At 50.8% G+C, this 16,738-nt stretch overlaps 1 protein-coding gene across 1 annotated transcript; it reads left to right on the top strand.

Moving 5' to 3' along the window:
- Positions 1–10,393: 10,393 nt before the first annotated feature.
- On the top strand, positions 10,394–13,692 carry PHOX2B (paired like homeobox 2B). The gene is made up of 3 exons (XM_045531729.1): positions 10,394–10,724; positions 11,570–11,757; positions 12,788–13,692. Exons 1-3 carry the CDS (start codon positions 10,484–10,486, stop codon positions 13,298–13,300), a joined length of 942 nt encoding a protein of 313 aa, XP_045387685.1. The 5' UTR covers positions 10,394–10,483; the 3' UTR covers positions 13,301–13,692.
- The last annotated feature ends 3,046 nt before the right edge of the window (positions 13,693–16,738 follow it).

The following is a 16,738-nucleotide window of genomic DNA, read 5'->3' as shown; positions in this document are numbered from 1 at the left end:
CGTAGCATCATGTCCCGGTTGTTTGTTTATGTCTAGTCTCCTCTCCCTCATTTAGAACCAGCCATGTATTATCTAATAAATGTTTGATGACTTTAATTCAACTAGACCCTGGTGCCTACTGACAGTCACTTCCTTTCCAAAATACTTATAAATATCACTCATTCCAAAATCCCATCTTGTGCCCACGATGTGGTTTCCAAATGCTAATTCCCAAGAAAAGGCGCTGGGGCTCCTTGGCCAAATGGCTGACTCCAGGTCGAGGCAAAAGAGTGAAAGGTGAGCCTGGAACACCTTGGGGAACCAGCCATCAAAGACCACGGGGCTAACACAAGAACTGAGAAGCCACATTGAAGAGATGTCCACGGCCAAAGCTTGAATAATTTTAGTATCAATAAGAGTAATTACTGCAATGAAAGAAATGCATAAAATATGTCTAGACCCATAAGTTTATAATGCTACAAAAAAACACAAACCCCCTCCACTAATGACCTTGGAAGGGTACCAGGGAACAAACTCATTATTCTGAAAGACGATAAACGGAAAGCTTCAATATTTATCCTGCTTTTTCTTACTGTACCATACAAGCCACACCTTAGGTACCCAATAATTGGCGAAGGAATTTTTAAAATAAGTTAAAAAAATGATCTAATTAGAATGTTTCCATTTTGCACCCCCTAAATGAATGAAAAAATGGAATCTAGGCAATGAGAATCAATGGCTCCTAAATCATTAGGGAAAGAGTCAATGGGGAACTTTCTAAGGGATGGTTCTGGCTGAAGACACCTCAACCCCACGTCACAGAGACACGAGCAGCCCTGCTGTGGGGCGGGGGGAGGAGGAGCACCCCCATGCAGCGTCCTTGCTCAAAACCGGAACACGACATGATCGAGCCTCTAGATCCAACTACCAGTCGACAGGAAATATTAGTAATAGGATTTCGGGCAAAACAGCACCGTGGGGAGGCCACCAGCCACATCCAGAATGTGGAAACTTCTGCAGTACACACAACGCATTTTCTTCTAAAAGAAATCGCAAGGAGAGAAATGAAAGGGCAGAGGAGGAAGCTGTCGATCACAAGAGACCTAAGAGGCACTAAAACCAAATGCAGTGCTTGGACCACGTTTGGATTCTGATTCCAACTAAACAAGCAAAACAAACTTTGGTGAGACAATCGAAGAAATTGAACATCATGTATTTGAGGACATTGAGAAGTTATTTTCAATATTTTTGGTGTCATAAGCATATTGCAATTATGTATTTTTAGAAAAGAGTCCTTATCTTTTAGAGATAACACTAAATATTCAGTTCTCCCTGTCACTGATGTTCCTGCTAGTCCTTCCCAGTCTTCAGCTCATTCTGTTTGACGGGAAAGACAGAATTAAAATAGGAGTTTTGTTCAGTTTTCTTTACCATTTTTCAACATTGGAAAAAATAATCCTTTCCATCTTCTAGCTCCAGATATAAGGAAAAGGCCTCTTAGTCATCATTAGATTTTTATTTTTTTAATTAAGCTGGAATTTGGCATTTTGACTCTATTTCTATAGGTCTCTGTTATTCTTAAAAACAACCTTCTCCTTCTTTCCCTCTTTTGCATAGGGTTGTTAGCTTCTTTTGGCAACCTCTGCCCTTGCTTAAGAATTCCTGCTCGTTTACAACGGCACGGCAGAAAGGGAAAGGGGGGAAGGAAGTTTTGGCGGCTCTGTACAACGTTGGTGAACACTGGAATACTGGTACTGTCATATTCGGTTCTGCAGGTATGAACTGGTACCACCTCCCTGGAAGGCAATTTTGCAATATGCATCCAAAGCCTTTTAAAAAATGTGTACTCTGTGATCGAGGAATTCCACTTTGAGGAATTAATCCTAAGCATCTGCATGTGCACAGAGATTTAGCTAAAATAACATCCAGGGCAGTATTTTAAATATATTTTGAAAATTAGAAGCAACCTAAATGTCCAACAAAACAGGGCTGACTGAATAAACTATGGTTTATTGCGCAGGGGAATACCATGTAGCCATAAAACACGGTATGTTAGAAGAATATTTCGTGATATGGGAAGATGTTTTTGATACATAATTTAGGTGGAAAAAAAGTAAGTTACAAAGCAGTCTACAGAGAATGTTTCTCATTTTAAAAAATTTATATTTATACATAAAAAAGACTAAAACGTTATATAGAAAGTTAAAGTACTTATCTCCTTTTCTTGTATTCATTTTTCCTCTACATGCTGTAGCATTTTCTATAATGGATATTTATTACTTTGAACTATGAAAAAGAAGTAATTGATAAAAGTAGGAAGAGGGCACTCAGGGCCATTCTGGCTGCTGTCCTTCTGTTGGGTTCAGTCTGCTCTGGCCCGACCACCTCTGTAGACCAACCAGGACACCTCCCCTTGAGGGATTTTTTTTGTTTGTTTTTTGAGACAGGGTATCGCTCTGTCACCCGGGCTAGAGTGCACTGGTGTCAGCCTCGCTCACAGCAACCTCCAACTCTTGGGCTCAAGCGATCCTCCTGCCTCAGCCTCCCACGTAGCTGGGACTACAGGCATGTACCACCATGGCCAGCTAATTTTTCCTATGTATATTTTTAGTTGCCCAGCTAATTTCTGTCTATTTTTAGTAGAGATGGGGTCCGCTCTTGCTCAGGCTGGTCTTGAACTTCTGAGCTCAAAGGATACTCCTGCCTCAGCCTCCCACAGTGCTAGGATACAGGCATGAGCCACCGCACCTGGCCCCTTTGAAGGATCTTTGCTCTCCCCCCCTCCATGCACAGAGAAAAGGGGCAGTGTCACTTTCTCCCGTGGATATCGGGGAGAACCAGCAGGTGGAAGGCGGATTGCTGCCCAGTGAGGAGTTGGCCCCAGGAACGTGGGCCTGGCCACGGCAAGCCCGGGGATTCCAGTCTGGCCTCAGCCCTGTCCCTGGGAGGGCAGGGTCCGGCCCGTGCTGGGGTCGTGTGAGCTCCCCGGCTCAGTTCTCAGTGGTGAGCACTGCTCATCCACGAGGTTTCCCTGAGGTTGGGGTAAAGCCGTTGGCCTCTGCTGGGCAGTCTCTTGTGTGACTCGCTTTGCAGTTTTGTCTGTTACTATGTTTCCCCCCCTTCCCAGCAGCCTCCTGGCTCTTCTCGAAATCTCTCTTCCTCAAGCCCAGTCTCAAGTGGTGACTAAGCAAGGGAGTTAGCGGTGAGTTTGTGACTGGAACCCCGAGCCTGATAATTCTCTAGGCTGCTGCTTAACTCACCGTGGCAAGCGAACAAGAGACAGAGAGAGAGAGAGAGAGAGAGAGAGAGAGAGAGAGAGAAAAGCAAATGCTGTGCGTTTTACAAGAAAATTAATATTCTCCATTATCTCTAACAGGGGAAATACTACAAACATGTATCACTGTAACCATTTTATTGTCCTCTGGCTCCTGAGGTCTAGGACACGTGGTGCCTGTCCCCGAGTGCTAGACTGCATTTGCTTCTAAATTCTGAATCAGCTGAAATTCACATTAAAATGCATGATGTTGCAGAAACTTACTGGCAAACCCCACCAAGCTCCTAAATAAAACAAAACGACACAAACAAGCAGCAACACAACAGAATCTTTTGAAAATGCAGGAAGGAAAATATTTCTAGAAGTTCTCAAATTCTTATGCATTTTTATGTCTATTTCAAGGCTGAGTGGTTGGCGACAGTGAATGACTCCAGCATTCCCGACACACCTGGGCTGACTGAGGATGCAAGACCCTGTCATTGGAACTGATTCTGGGTGTGATGGAGGCAACATGGACCCTTGAATACCAGGAACAAGGCAAGCTTTCTTGTGGGTGAAGACATGGGTGACTTTGTGGTGTGACAGGAGGGACAGGGAGAAATACCACCTAAAATAGCTGTCTGCACTTCTAGAATACCTGTTATTGCACTGTCAATGCTTCCTTCCCCTGTGATCCTGGGTTCTTGGCATCTTCATTTGAAAATAAGCCCAGAAAACCCTAAGGGGGTAAAGAAAGGACAGAAGAAGAGAGGAAACCACTGGCCACTCTCCACGTTCACTCTTCTCTAACCTCTAAACACCTCCTTTGATTCCCCACTGTACACACTGCCCCTTATGTTCCTTTTTGTAGAAGAATGTACGTATGTTTAGAAGATTCCTGGACACCCCCCGAAGTCAATTAACAGAATGTTAGGACTTAAAAGAACATCACAAGGCCAGGCACGGTGGCTCACGCCTGCAATCCTAGCACTCTGGGAGGCTGAGGCGGGTGGATTGTTTGAGCTCAGGAGTTTGAGACCAACCTGAGCAAGAGCGAGACCCCGTCTTTACCTAAAATGGAAAGAAATTATATGGACAGCTAAAAATACATATAGACAGAAAAATTAGCCAGGCATGGTGGCGCATGCCTGTAGTCCCAGCTTCTCAGGAGGCTGAGGCAGGAGGATCGCTTGAGCCCAGGAGTTTGAGGTTGCTGTGAGCTAGGCTGATGCCACGGCACTCTAGCCCGGGCAACAGTATAAAATGGCTCATTTGCAGTAGTTGGCAGTAGCAGTTTAAATATAGCTGTTAAATGAAAATCTGATTCTCCCCAAACTCACCCAAAAGCATAGTGGGATATTATTAACCCTAAAGGCTTTGTCCTTACCCTCTTCCTGTCTCCAGTCTGAAAATGACTTCCTGGCCCATACTGTACTCACATAGGTCAGGGCATTGCTTGGCTAAGAACGAAAATCTTGCCTGACCATTTTCTTTGGAAAGAAGACACTTTCAAGGTCTCAGGATGTTGCTACCTTAGGGTGTTGCTGCTCCAGTTACTCAGGCAGCTGCTGGCCCAGAGAATCACGATCCTTTCCGCCAGTGATCTCCTGCACCTTGTAGGCTTGGTCAGGGCTCATGATTACTCTTTTTTCCTTCTTCTTCAAATAGGTTTTTTTTTTTTTTTGGTTTAGACAGAGAGGGCTCCCTGCCTAATTTAATTTTCTTTCTTCTTTCTTTGTTACAAGCAGATGTCACTTTTACATCTGTGTCACTTTTACATCAAATGCACCATGTCTCCCCCCTCCCCCGCCAGCCCAGCAGATGTTACTGCTATTAGCCAAAGTCCAGAGAAAAGGTAACAGGCAGCCCCTTCTGCTAATTATAGCCTTGTGGGGGTGGAGAGAAGGGGGGGGGGGAAGAGTGGAGCCAGCAGGGCTTTTCCGTGATGAAGTTCTTAAGAGGATGCATACTGGGGTCTGGACACCTCACCTGTATAGAGCACAGCACTGACACACGGGTACCAGGTGCAGAAACACCGTCTATGAGTCAGGCATCAACGTCCAACCAAAACCCACACAGCCAACCCAGGGCAACTGCCTTTGAAAGTGACATCAACCTGAGTGTACAATATTTACACATAGCACTAAAGCATTATATTCATCATGAATAAATACTGCATATCATGGAAGACAAAACATATAATTAACCTATCTAAGACATATATGCCTTCCAGTAAATTCCTAAAAAGTTGAAGTTTTCTGCCTAGTTGCTTTGTTTTCTCCCGTTTGACATCCTAGTGCCTGCTTTCTGATTTGTCTACTGTCTTCCATATGCATTGTAAATTCTAAATTCAAAAGTCAAGTGTTTAATATGTAATTCAAGGAGGCTCTACCGACATCATCCTCAGCATCACTACCATCACAATACTGGCGTCTGACCTCACTGAGTCCTTTCCAGGTGCCAAGCACTGTGTTAAATGCTCTGCATCCACTATTGTCCCTCAGTTAATAATTGCTAGTCTCACAGTGCCAGGAGGTTAGTTACCAGAACCTCACAGAGTTTCTATTATGAAACATGTGTATCATGGTTGCTAGGCAAATGGAAAATGTGGTAGGAAGTCTAAAATGCTAGCAGAATGCAGCGGTCATCAGGCTGGGGCTGCTGTGGTTGGTGTGCTTTATGCTCTAGGAAAATGGTGTCTTAATAAATCCTTTCTAGGTTATTTTCTTGGTGCAGGTGAGTGGGAAAGGCTACTGCCTGCAGAAATCTTTTTGGAGAAACCCAAGGACAAATCTTGCCCTTTCCTTCTCTGCTTGACAGAACTGTTGGTTCTGAGCTGAGTCTTTGCCGGGCAGGGGGCCCGGCTGTGCTGGGATAATTTGGATGCGGTGTCAAATGAAGCAATCAAAAAGAAAATTCCTCTGAAACTCTCACTGGTATTTAATATTTTATTCATTCCCATGTTATTGTGCTTTGCCTGCGGTAAAACAGCCTCAAAACAGCCTCCTAGGAGTGAGGCATTAGGAAGCTGACAAGCATTTTCCCATGAATTGCTACTACAATACAATGGCATTTTGTTTGCTGTTTTGTTTCCTTGTCTTCTAACATTCTTTCTGACTTTCAAGGAAAAAAGAAGAAGAAAAAGAAACCCTCCTATGAATGGCAAAGAAAAGGAAAGAAAAGTTTCTTTTAAACTTTCAACCTTTTTCACTTGGTACTGGGTAGCATGTAAACATTTTTTTTTTCTCATGGTATATATGCTGGTAATCTCTCCCCTTTTTTGTGCTTTAAATGGCCTTTCCCCCCCTTTTATCACATGGCATTGCCTTTCCATTATTGATTCAGAAAATCGGCAGGGGGAAAAAATCAACCATGTACACATATTAAGAAAGGGAAGTCAGAGGAAGATGGATCAAACTCATCCATCTATCCATGTGGCCATTTATCTATCAATCCATCTCGCTACCCACCCGCCTCTATTAAAATAAATAGCAGGCACCGTACACATCGCTGGCTGGCTGAAGTTGTGATCTGGACAAAAGGTCTGTTTGGGAAAAGGATGCTAAAGCTCTAATTCTATTTGTGCCGGTCGAAAATCAGGAGGGGTTTTTCTACACTTCACTTTTATTAGATTATTTCTTATAGATGGCTTCTTTTTTCCTCCCAGACGCGTGGTGGAGGCTGCTGAAGCAGTTGGTCTATAGTTGGAATAATTAAATTAACCATTTGGTACAACTTTTAGGGGAGAGCTCGCGTGTAGAAAGCACAGCTGGAACAAAACAGGGCGCCGGGGCTCCGCTCCGGCCTGGCCCGGCCCCGCTGGCCTTTCATCTCGAAGCAGAAGCAGGACCCCGGGCCACAAAAGGCGCGCAGAGGGACGGTGGGGCAGGGGTGGTGGGGGAGGGACGGTGACACTGAACAAAATAAACCTACAAGGCCTACAAAGGGGAAAATGAAGTCGAGCGCATTTGCTCATCCGACCGTGCGGTCGGGGCGCTGAAAGGTCTCCGGCTAGAACGGCGTGGAGGCGCGCAGCACCCCGGCCCGGCCGGGCTGGGCGCCACGGGGCACCTGCACGGGGCTGGCGCGACGGCCCAGGGACCGCAGGGCGAGGAAGCACCTAAAGCGGGCAGGCGGGCAGGCGGCTCGCGCTGGCCTCGGCTGGGCCCGTCCCTAGGCTGCCCTCCCGAGCGCCCTCCGCGTCCTGGCACTTCCCTCGCTCGGGCCCCTTGGCGGAGTTCTCGCCTCCATCCCTCGGCTTCTCCCAGGGACACCCTCCGACGCCTCCTCACACCCAGCTCCCCTAAGCTGCACGTTGAACTTCTCAACCCGACACCCCCTCTGGCACAAGAGCTGCCTCCAGGCACCCCCTAAACCCTGAAGGTCCACGTCTCCGCCCAAGAGCCATCCTCAAAAACGGCCAACGTGAACCCCTCTGCTCCGAGCTCCCTGCACGTTCTTAGGTCGCTGTTCCGCTTCTCCCCTAAGGCTGTCCGGGCCTGGGGACCGTGTGCAAAATAGGACCCGAGGTGAAATCGCCTGCACTGGGTGGGGGGTAGGGCTCAGGCCCGGCTGGTAGCTTTCCGGGCAGAGCGCACCCCGCCCCGCGCGGAGACTAACCCCGCTGCACCCGCGCGCAGGTGCCAGGCCGGGCGTGGACCCGCTTACTGTCAAGCATGGGCCTTGGAGCCCAAACGCGGCTCCTCCCGGCCGCCCAGGTCACTCTCCTCTGCAGAGAAGCGCGCTCAACCCCACACCAGCAGTAGAGGAGCAGGCTGGCGGGTACCACCCGGGCCGGCGCCCCCCACAGCCACGGCCCCCGAGTGCGGGCCTGGGCGGCGCCCGCGAAAAACCAGGAAGCACCCTCCCCCCCTAACCCCCGCGCCCGCCTCGGAATCCGAGGGAACGGAGAAACTTGGACCATCTCAGCGTTGCGCTTGACAACCTACCCCCACCTCCCTTAAGTGGGTGGGGGGAGAGGGGGGATTCCATGTGTGGAGTCCAGAGGGGGTACAGCCACCCCCGGTCCGAATGCAGATTCATATTCATGAGAGCGGGATAAATAAAGACAAATCCTCGCTGTAATAGCGCTTAGATTCGCATCCGTCTTTGCTGGCCTTTAGGTTTAGGGGACCGAAGACAGATGTTTGCATCCCTTTTCTCTTCTTGTCTGGTGACCATAAAGAAAAACCATTTAGAGCATTGCAATTTGTTTCCCGCCGCAGTAAAACCTTGTACACATTTATTTTCATTTCACCTCCGTGCACAAAAAAGTGCACACTGGTCACCGAGGGCTCTTCTTTATCAAATACGCATTGTACAACATACAACTGCAATAAAACTATCACCCACCCCATAAAACTATCACCAGGCTCCCAGGGAGGTCCGGCTCCCCGCACTCCGACTTTGGCGCTTCCTCGCGCCCGGGACTCGCGGTCCCCTGAACAAGCCTGAAACTCGCCTTGCGGAGAAGCGCCGGGCTGGGGGGCCGCTGTCCCTGCTTAATGCATCACTACGTCCGCGGCAGTTTAGTGCGCAATAAAACACGGTGGCAGCGGAGAGCGGGCGCCCATCCACTTCCCGGCACTAGCATCGAATTAAACCACTTAGTTTGGCAAACACTGAACGCCTAAATGCCCCTATAAAGACTTTATGAGTTTGTTACTTTAATTACTGACTTGTTACAGAGCACATAAAGGGGGTAATGAATGCAATAAAACTAATTATCTACACATTTAATTCATATAAAATATCCAGGGTTTGTTTACACCACACGGCGATCCAACTAAGCGTTCCCCCTCTTGTCCACCGAGAGGAAGGATTTAATGAAATAGTTTCCCTTATACTGCTAGAGCCTAACGAACCAAATGAAAATTACCCTCCGCTTAAATCATGGGGCCACCGAGGTCCACAAATCACCGCTCGCCTCTTTGTCTGCTCCTGGCTGCCAGCACCCAAAAGCCCGAGGAATCGGACGAGAAAGGTGCCTGACCCGCAGCCCCTGCCTGCGCGTTTAAACGGCCAGGGTTTGGCTCGCTGAAGTCCGCAAACCTAAAGGGCGAACAGACAACAATCCCCTTTTGGAAGCCCCGGGTCTGTGGGGCATTGCGGGCACCGGAAAAAAGTGGAGGCGACAAAGAGGGAGCGCGCAGGAGAGAGACGGAAGAGAAGACGCATTTGGGAACATTTCGTGCCCGCTTGCCAGTTATGGCGTAATTAAAACCAACAACCGCACGGAAGCTCCAAACCAAACAGATGCAGACGCAGCACTGAGCGCAAAAACCCAACAGCTGAGAACGCAGATGTTTCACATTCAAGAGCTTTACTCAGCTTTTATTTTGTTTTTATTTTTCTAAGCGGCTGTATACCCTCTATACCCTAGAAAGCACGTTAAGCCGCCAGGAGAAATGCAATTTATAAGATGCTCTCTATTTTTTTTTTTCAACCCCCTCTACCAGGTGTATTTTAAAGAAATCCGCTTATCGTGCACACAAACCCCCTCGGCCCACTTACTCCATGTTACAGGGTGCCTGGGTCTTGCCAATGTCCCAGTCCTTTATAACATTTCATGCACTTCGGGGGGTAGGCTTGTTGTTAAATTGAGCGTGTAACACTCTTACAAAACAGGTTTTCTATGACATCAAGGTTTCTTCTCCCTAACTGAGGGGGCTGGGGGGGGAGGGGAGAGGACGAAGAAGGGGGAAAACGCACACACTATCTCAATTTATGCCTAAGGTATACGATCAGTTAAAAAGGTTTAAAAGCTCGGGGAAATTGGATCAGGGAGAATCGTCACCCAACTTTCATTATTTCCAAGTAGTGTGATTGAATTAAAGGGCAGCGAGCTGGTTAGAAGGGAGAATCAGGGGCGCAGTGCGTAATGGTGTGGTATTAAATTCTAATTAGAGATGCAGGAATCAATGATAGGGAGGCTGGACAGCTCAGTTCCCCAGTGCCAGCCCAATAGACGGATGAGTTATTGTCATGTAAAAAGCGCCAGCAATAAGACCAACCGCTTTGCTATTGTCCAAGTGGAAAGAGCCAAGTTTATTATGAGGACTATATGCTCTAGAGACCTCAGACAAGGCATCTCATAGGAGGCTTTTTCATAAAACTAGGCTCTGCTGGTACTAAGGAGGCCAGTTTGGAGGCAGGCGTTGAGCTGTGCACATCTCCCCACTCCTGCCACCTTCTCCATATCCATCTTTTATTTCATTTTTCCACTTGGCTGAGCCATCCAGAACCTTTTCAATGTATAAAATGGAATATTCTTACCTCAATTCCTCTGCCTACGAGTCCTGTATGGCTGGGATGGACACCTCGAGTCTGGCTTCAGCCTATGCTGACTTCAGTTCCTGCAGCCAGGCCAGTGGTTTCCAGTATAACCCGATAAGGACCACTTTTGGGGCCACGTCCGGCTGCCCGTCCCTCACGCCGGGATCCTGCAGCCTCGGCACCCTCAGGGACCACCAGAGCAGTCCGTACGCCGCAGGTAAGGACCGCCGGCTTGCTCGGCGGAGGAAGCTGCCTTTCCGCTCGTATATAGGAAGCCTTGATTGCATTTGAAAATGGAAATGTGTTTAGTATTTACCAAACGAAATTTGCTTACACAAATGAAAGAATTTATCACGTTAGAAGCGATTGCAGGGAGGGGTAATTCACTTACAGGGTTACACTATCCTAGTCACACCCGAACCGCCAACAAAATTATCTTAAGCTGCCAAAATGATAGGCATAATTTATTTACTTTGCGATGAGACGTAAAGCTTAGAAAATAATTAAATAACAAAGAGTAAAGCTCATTACTGACAGTGTCTCTTTTTTTAAGGACCGACAACGGCTCACACCTCGCTGGCTGGTCATTTTTATGATCATTTCTTTAATGTATTATTTTTTTTGCAGCACTTTCCCCCCAACTTTTGGGCCGGGTCAACTTCTGAGAATTGAAAAGTTCCAACGGCGGGAGTGTTTGGTAGCTTCTGCCCTGGCTCCGTGGTGTTCCGACTGATGTTTTCGGACTTTTATCCTCTCTCGGTTTTCCTATTGTCGGCACAGTCCCGCGTCCCGGGCTTCAGGCCGTCCCCAGCGCGCTGTCTCGACCCACCCAGGGGCGCTTGTGCCAGACAGGGTCCCACCAAAGTACGAAGTCTGAGCCTCGGTTTCCCCGGGTGACTAATTTGCTCGGTTTTCCCCAGCGGCTCCTCTCGGCCACGCTCGCGCCGGCGTTGGCAGCCGCTCGCCGGCGACCCGACCTTGGAGTCCCCACGTCCGGGCTGCCCGGCCGGGGCCCTGCGGACTGTTCCGCTCACTCTGTGTCCTCTGTCGTCCTCTGTCTAGTTCCCTACAAACTCTTCACCGACCACGGCGGCCTCAACGAGAAGCGCAAGCAGCGGCGCATCCGCACCACTTTCACGAGCGCGCAGCTCAAAGAGCTGGAGAGGGTCTTCGCCGAGACGCACTACCCTGACATCTACACCCGGGAGGAGCTGGCCCTGAAGATCGACCTCACCGAGGCGCGAGTGCAGGTACGCGGGCTGCAAAGGGACCGGAGCCGCCGCGCCGGCCCCGGCAGGGGCGGGGATGAGGGGCAGGTGGTGAAGTTCGGAGTCCCGGGTTCTCGCCGGAGAAGGGCCCAGGGGCGCGGGGACCCAGGGCCGGGCAGAGAAGGCGGATTCAGTGTGGCCGTGCGCGCGCGGCAGGGTTAGAGCGAATGCGCTTGGCAATTTATTCACAATGAAAAGTGTTTCCCGGCCGAGCAGAGGCGTGGGGGGTCTAGAGATGTGAATGAGCGAGGCATTTCGGGGACAGGAAGTGCCCTGGGGGAGGAGGAGTGCACACTTTGACCCCGTATTATAAGTTTTTGTTTGTTTATTGTTTTTGCCAAATGCCTCCCAAATCAAGCGCTTTTAACCTGGCACCATGGCGTACAGGTGCATTTTCCTGTAACTGCGATTTTGTGTAAGATTTGCAAAACAGCTGTGACTCCAGGAAGGTCGAGAACCACGGCTTACTCTAATCTGCCCCTAACGGGACACAGGTGTGCTTCCGGCCTGGTCCCAGAGCCTCTCGGGCGAGCCCCGTTGGAGAGGCCGTGCGCACCATCGCACGCTCCGCCAGGCCCGAAGGCCGGGGCCCCGCAGCGGGCAGCAAACCCAGAGGCCCCCTCCTCCTTCCAATTAGAGTTTAACGTTAGACGGAGGCCCAGGGGTGGATGGAGAGCTTGGGGGTTGATCAAGGAGCAGACTGAGCAAAAACCCACCAACATAAGGGCTTACAATTTAGGGTCTTTCTGGCACCTGCGGCCTTTTTACCTCTTCTGCAAGCCACTGTTTCCCTGGCTTGCTCCGCTAGCCCTAAGAGAGTTTCTCCGAAGATGCTCTAGCAACAAGGAGGGGTAGACTCGCTGGGGAGGGTGCGCTCGGGGTGGCCGAGGCGCATGGAAGGGGGGTGTTAAAACAAGTTGAAACGGAACGTAGGCCACCCTGACTGGCGCTTTTCTTTCCCATTTCCTTCTTTGTCCCCCGGTTCACCGCCTCTCCTCCCGCTTTGGGCCAGGTGTGGTTCCAGAACCGCCGCGCCAAGTTTCGCAAGCAGGAGCGCGCAGCGGCGGCTGCGGCGGCCGCGGCCAAGAACGGCTCCTCGGGCAAGAAGTCTGACTCCTCCCGGGACGACGAGAGCAAGGAGGCCAAGAGCACCGACCCGGACAGCACTGGGGGCCCCGGCCCCAACCCCAACCCCACGCCCAGCTGCGGGGCGAGCGGCGGCGGCGGCGGCGGGCCCAGCCCGGCGGGAGCCCCGGGGGCGGCGGGGCCGGGGGGCCCAGGCGGCGAGCCCGGCAAGGGCGGCGCGGCTGCGGCGGCTGCTGCTGCGGCGGCTGCTGCGGCGGCTGCGGCGGCGGCGGCGGGAGGCCTGGCTGCGGCCGGGGGCCCCGGACAGGGCTGGGCGCCCGGGCCCGGGCCCATCACCTCCATCCCGGATTCGCTCGGGGGCCCCTTCGCCAGCGTCCTGTCTTCGCTCCAAAGACCCAACGGTGCCAAAGCCGCCTTGGTGAAGAGCAGCATGTTCTGATCGGGGGTCCTGCGGCGGCGGCGGGGGCCGGGCGGGCGGGCGGGGAGGCCGAGGCTGCTGTCGCCGCCGCTGCCGCGGCGGTTTCATCGAGGCCTAAAGTAACCGCGATCGGAATAAAGAGAAAGTGGCGTCGCCCCCACTTCAACCCCACTCCTACCCCTTCCTCGACCCCCAAACAAAACAAAACAAAAAACAACTTCCCTGGCTTCGCACCTTCCCCGGGCCGCGCAGAGGGGCCGGGGGAGACGGGGTGCGGGCAGGCGGCTGGACTCGGGGCGCTCTCAGGGGGCTGTCTGCGTGTCGGTGGGTCTGTCTCGGGGATGCTCGTCTGTGCCCGAGCAGGTGACAGGGAGAGATGGGGGCTAACTAACTCAGTGACTTGCTTAGAAAAAGAGAAAAATAGACAAAAAATAAAAAATAACAATTCGGAAGGCAGCAACCATTTAAAAAAAACACGACAACCCAGAAAGATTTAAAACAATACAAGAAAAGAAAAGACGAAGTAAAGGGGGGGAGAGGAGGAACTGCGGCCGGCGCTGAGTGCTTCGTGACCCCTAAACTCGAGCCCCCCTGACGGCACGAACTCTCCGGGGCTCCTCTTCGGGGGAGAGTCGGGGCGCCCCCGCCCGCTTCCTTTTGTGTCCTTGGGTTCAGATCTCTGCGGCGGCGACTCGCTCAGACTGTCCCGCAGCCAAAGTGACTTTCGCGCCCGCGTGCCTGTCCCACCTCGCCGAGCACCGCCGCGCCCTTAGCGCATCTGAACCCCACACAGTGGCAACTCCGCACCCCGAATCTTCGCAGCCTGTCGGCCCGACGATGCCCTAAACATGAGATGCCTTTTCACCCACGGACTCTGCAAACGGTCTCGTAGTTCGCCATTTTCCTTTTTTTCCGCTCGCGCCTCCCGCACCGCGATTATCTTCCTCCCCCGGCTTCTCCCGGACGTTCCGGCCCGCGGGGTCGGCGGCAGGTGCGGCCCGGGCGCGGCGCGGAGACCCGCGGGCGAGGGCGGCGCGGGGCGGGATGCGGGACGGCGGACCCGCACCTGTGCGCCGGGAGGACCGCGCATCGCCCACTCCACTCTTCGCGCAGTTTAGACGTCTCTGTTGGGATTTGGGTTTCTTGTTTTTATTTTAAAAGGCACAAACTATAGATATTAGTTGAATGTTGAGGCTTTAACTTTTTCGATGTCTTTCTACAGCTGTGTTCTGTGACTCAATTGTATCGTGTTACTGTCAGTACAGAGAGTCTCCTCCGCGTGGCCGTATGATGTTTCCTCTTCTCGTAGTCTCTCTCTATGGCGTAAAAAGGGTCTCACGGGTTCAATCCTCTGTGTTTAGAGAGACCACAGTTCAGACAATGGTATATATTTTTGTTATCAGGTGCATGTCTGTCTGGTTTCTTTTTTTTTTTTTTCCCTTGTTGGACTATGTTTGTGAACATAATCGTCCTAAGTTATGTTTCCGATTTTCGAATTTATTTATATGTGTTATAATGAATGCTTCTATTTAAAAGGGAACTATTTCTACATGTGCATATAGTTTTCCAGGCGTGTACCATTAATTTGATTGTTGATAATAAAAGCAAAAAGCAAGTCTAGCAATTGAACTCTTCTGGCTTTTTCTTCCTTCGTTTTTGTTTGGTTGGCTATTGGGTTTTTTTTTTTTTAAATTTAATTTAAAAATGTTGAGGGAGGACAAAGGAAATTGTACTATATATCAAGAAGCCCACTCGGCTCCGGGAATCTAGGTGGGTTGGGGCGCAGCAGATTCAGCCAAACATAACTTTTAGCGCTCAGGATCGCAGGCAGGATTCTTCCATTTGCGCTCATTTGTTCCCCATGTTCCAGGCACGAAAGCCTGGAAAGTGCTCGCATCTGTTGTGAGGCTGTTGTGTGGATCAGGTGGGAGTCAAGGCAGAACTCGAACTCAGGGCCTTGAGGTGGACTTGAAATGAGAGGGAAGATTCCGCGCGTGCGCACAGGTGCCGTCGGGATCCGGCGACCCACCTTCCCTACGCCGGGCAGGCTGCTGGCACCCGGGGACACTCGCGGGTCTCTGCGTGAGCGAGTAGATCCGGCCCTCGCGGATCCGGGTGGGGCCCGGCGCTGGGCCCAGGAGCAGCTCTGCAGCGCTGGAAGAAATAACATCAACGCTGGCATTTAGCGGGCACTGCCCGGTACAGGTTGTGCTTTCCCGGCATGATCTCATCCACCCTTCAAAACAAGACCATGAAGCGGGTGCGATTCCTGTCCTCCTTTTCTTCTAAGCCGGTGAGGGAAGCGAGGCAACTGTTAACCTGTTGAAGACTCCCCGTGTAGAGTGACAGAGCCAGCCTCCAACCCACACCGTCTGGTCCCAGAGCCTGCACCTAGCCACACCGCCGGTTCCCAAAGTGTGTTCCTGGTTCGGCAGCCGCAGCATCACCTGAGATTTGTTAGACACAAATTCTTGGGGCCCATCCTAGACCTCCTGAGTCAGAAACTCTGGGGGTTGTGCCCAGCAATGCGTTTTAACAAAGTATATGAGAACCACTAAGCTACACTATAAGAAACCAAAATGGGAAAGTTCTGGAATTGGGACATTAGGAACAGTGGGGTCAGGGGTTCTGACAGCTTCACCATCCTCTTTTGGAGGGGAGGGGTCCTCACCACAGCCCCAAGACGGAATCCTGCCTCTTCCTTGGGCCGTTTGGGCACCTTCCTCGAGCCGAAACCTCCTGTGGATTTCTGGTCCTCATCCTGGTACCTCTCTGTTTGGGCATTATCAATAAATAATTCAGTTCCCCTCATTTGGACGGAGGCCACACTCTGCCTCCTCTGGTCTGAGGATGAGCAGCTGATTTGGTTTGAATTTATCAGGGCTACTCACCTTAAGCATCCCAATATGACTTGCATCTGACCAGGCATTCAGAAATCTCAAAGCTTTGGGTCATATCAGGTTTCTAATTATCTTTCTAAAAGACTTTTAAACAGTCTTTAAAAATTCTGTCTGTAAATGCCCGTCAGTAAATTCTCCAAGACAACGTTGTCTGTAAACAATGCCATTAATTGTGCTAGTCTGAAATGCCAGCAATCCCCAGATCCCTCAGGCTCCAGCCTTCTGTTGTAAATGTAACTTAGCAGGTCTGAGAGAGACAAAAAGGAGGGCAGGAATTTATTAACAAAAGGGCATCCGAGGCCCAGGTACCCAGCCCTGAACTTGGCTAGAGGAAAATTCACCTACTCTTAGGCATTGAGGCTGGCCCACCAGGTAAGTCTCTGTAGGCTGAGGGGCAGGCCGGGGGGACAGGCGTTCTGGAGAAGGCAGGATCAGCAGGGAGAAAGAAAACAGTGGAGAGAGGAAGAAGAGAGACAGAGAAATAATAGAGCGGGAAGCAACTAGCCAAGAAGAGATTTTGGAAACCCCTGTAAATGCCCTAGACGTCCTTGCAGATTTG

The sequence above is a fragment of the Lemur catta genome, chromosome 19 (genome assembly GCF_020740605.2).
Source record: "Lemur catta isolate mLemCat1 chromosome 19, mLemCat1.pri, whole genome shotgun sequence".
Classification (NCBI taxonomy): domain Eukaryota; kingdom Metazoa; phylum Chordata; class Mammalia; order Primates; family Lemuridae; genus Lemur; species Lemur catta.
This window is presented reverse-complemented; position numbering and strand designations above follow the sequence as displayed.

What these genes read in the sequence shown, in the direction of transcription:
- PHOX2B (XM_045531729.1), top strand. Translation starts at nt 10,484, where the DNA reads ATGTATAAAATGGAATATTCTTACCTCAATTCCTCTGCCTACGAGTCC. An exon ending in GAGCAGTCCGTACGCCGCAG is followed by an intron (nt 10,725 to 11,569) that starts GTAAGGACCGCC and finishes TCCTCTGTCTAG; the next exon opens with TTCCCTACAAACTCTTCACC. An exon ending in TCACCGAGGCGCGAGTGCAG is followed by an intron (nt 11,758 to 12,787) that starts GTACGCGGGCTG and finishes GCTTTGGGCCAG; the next exon opens with GTGTGGTTCCAGAACCGCCG.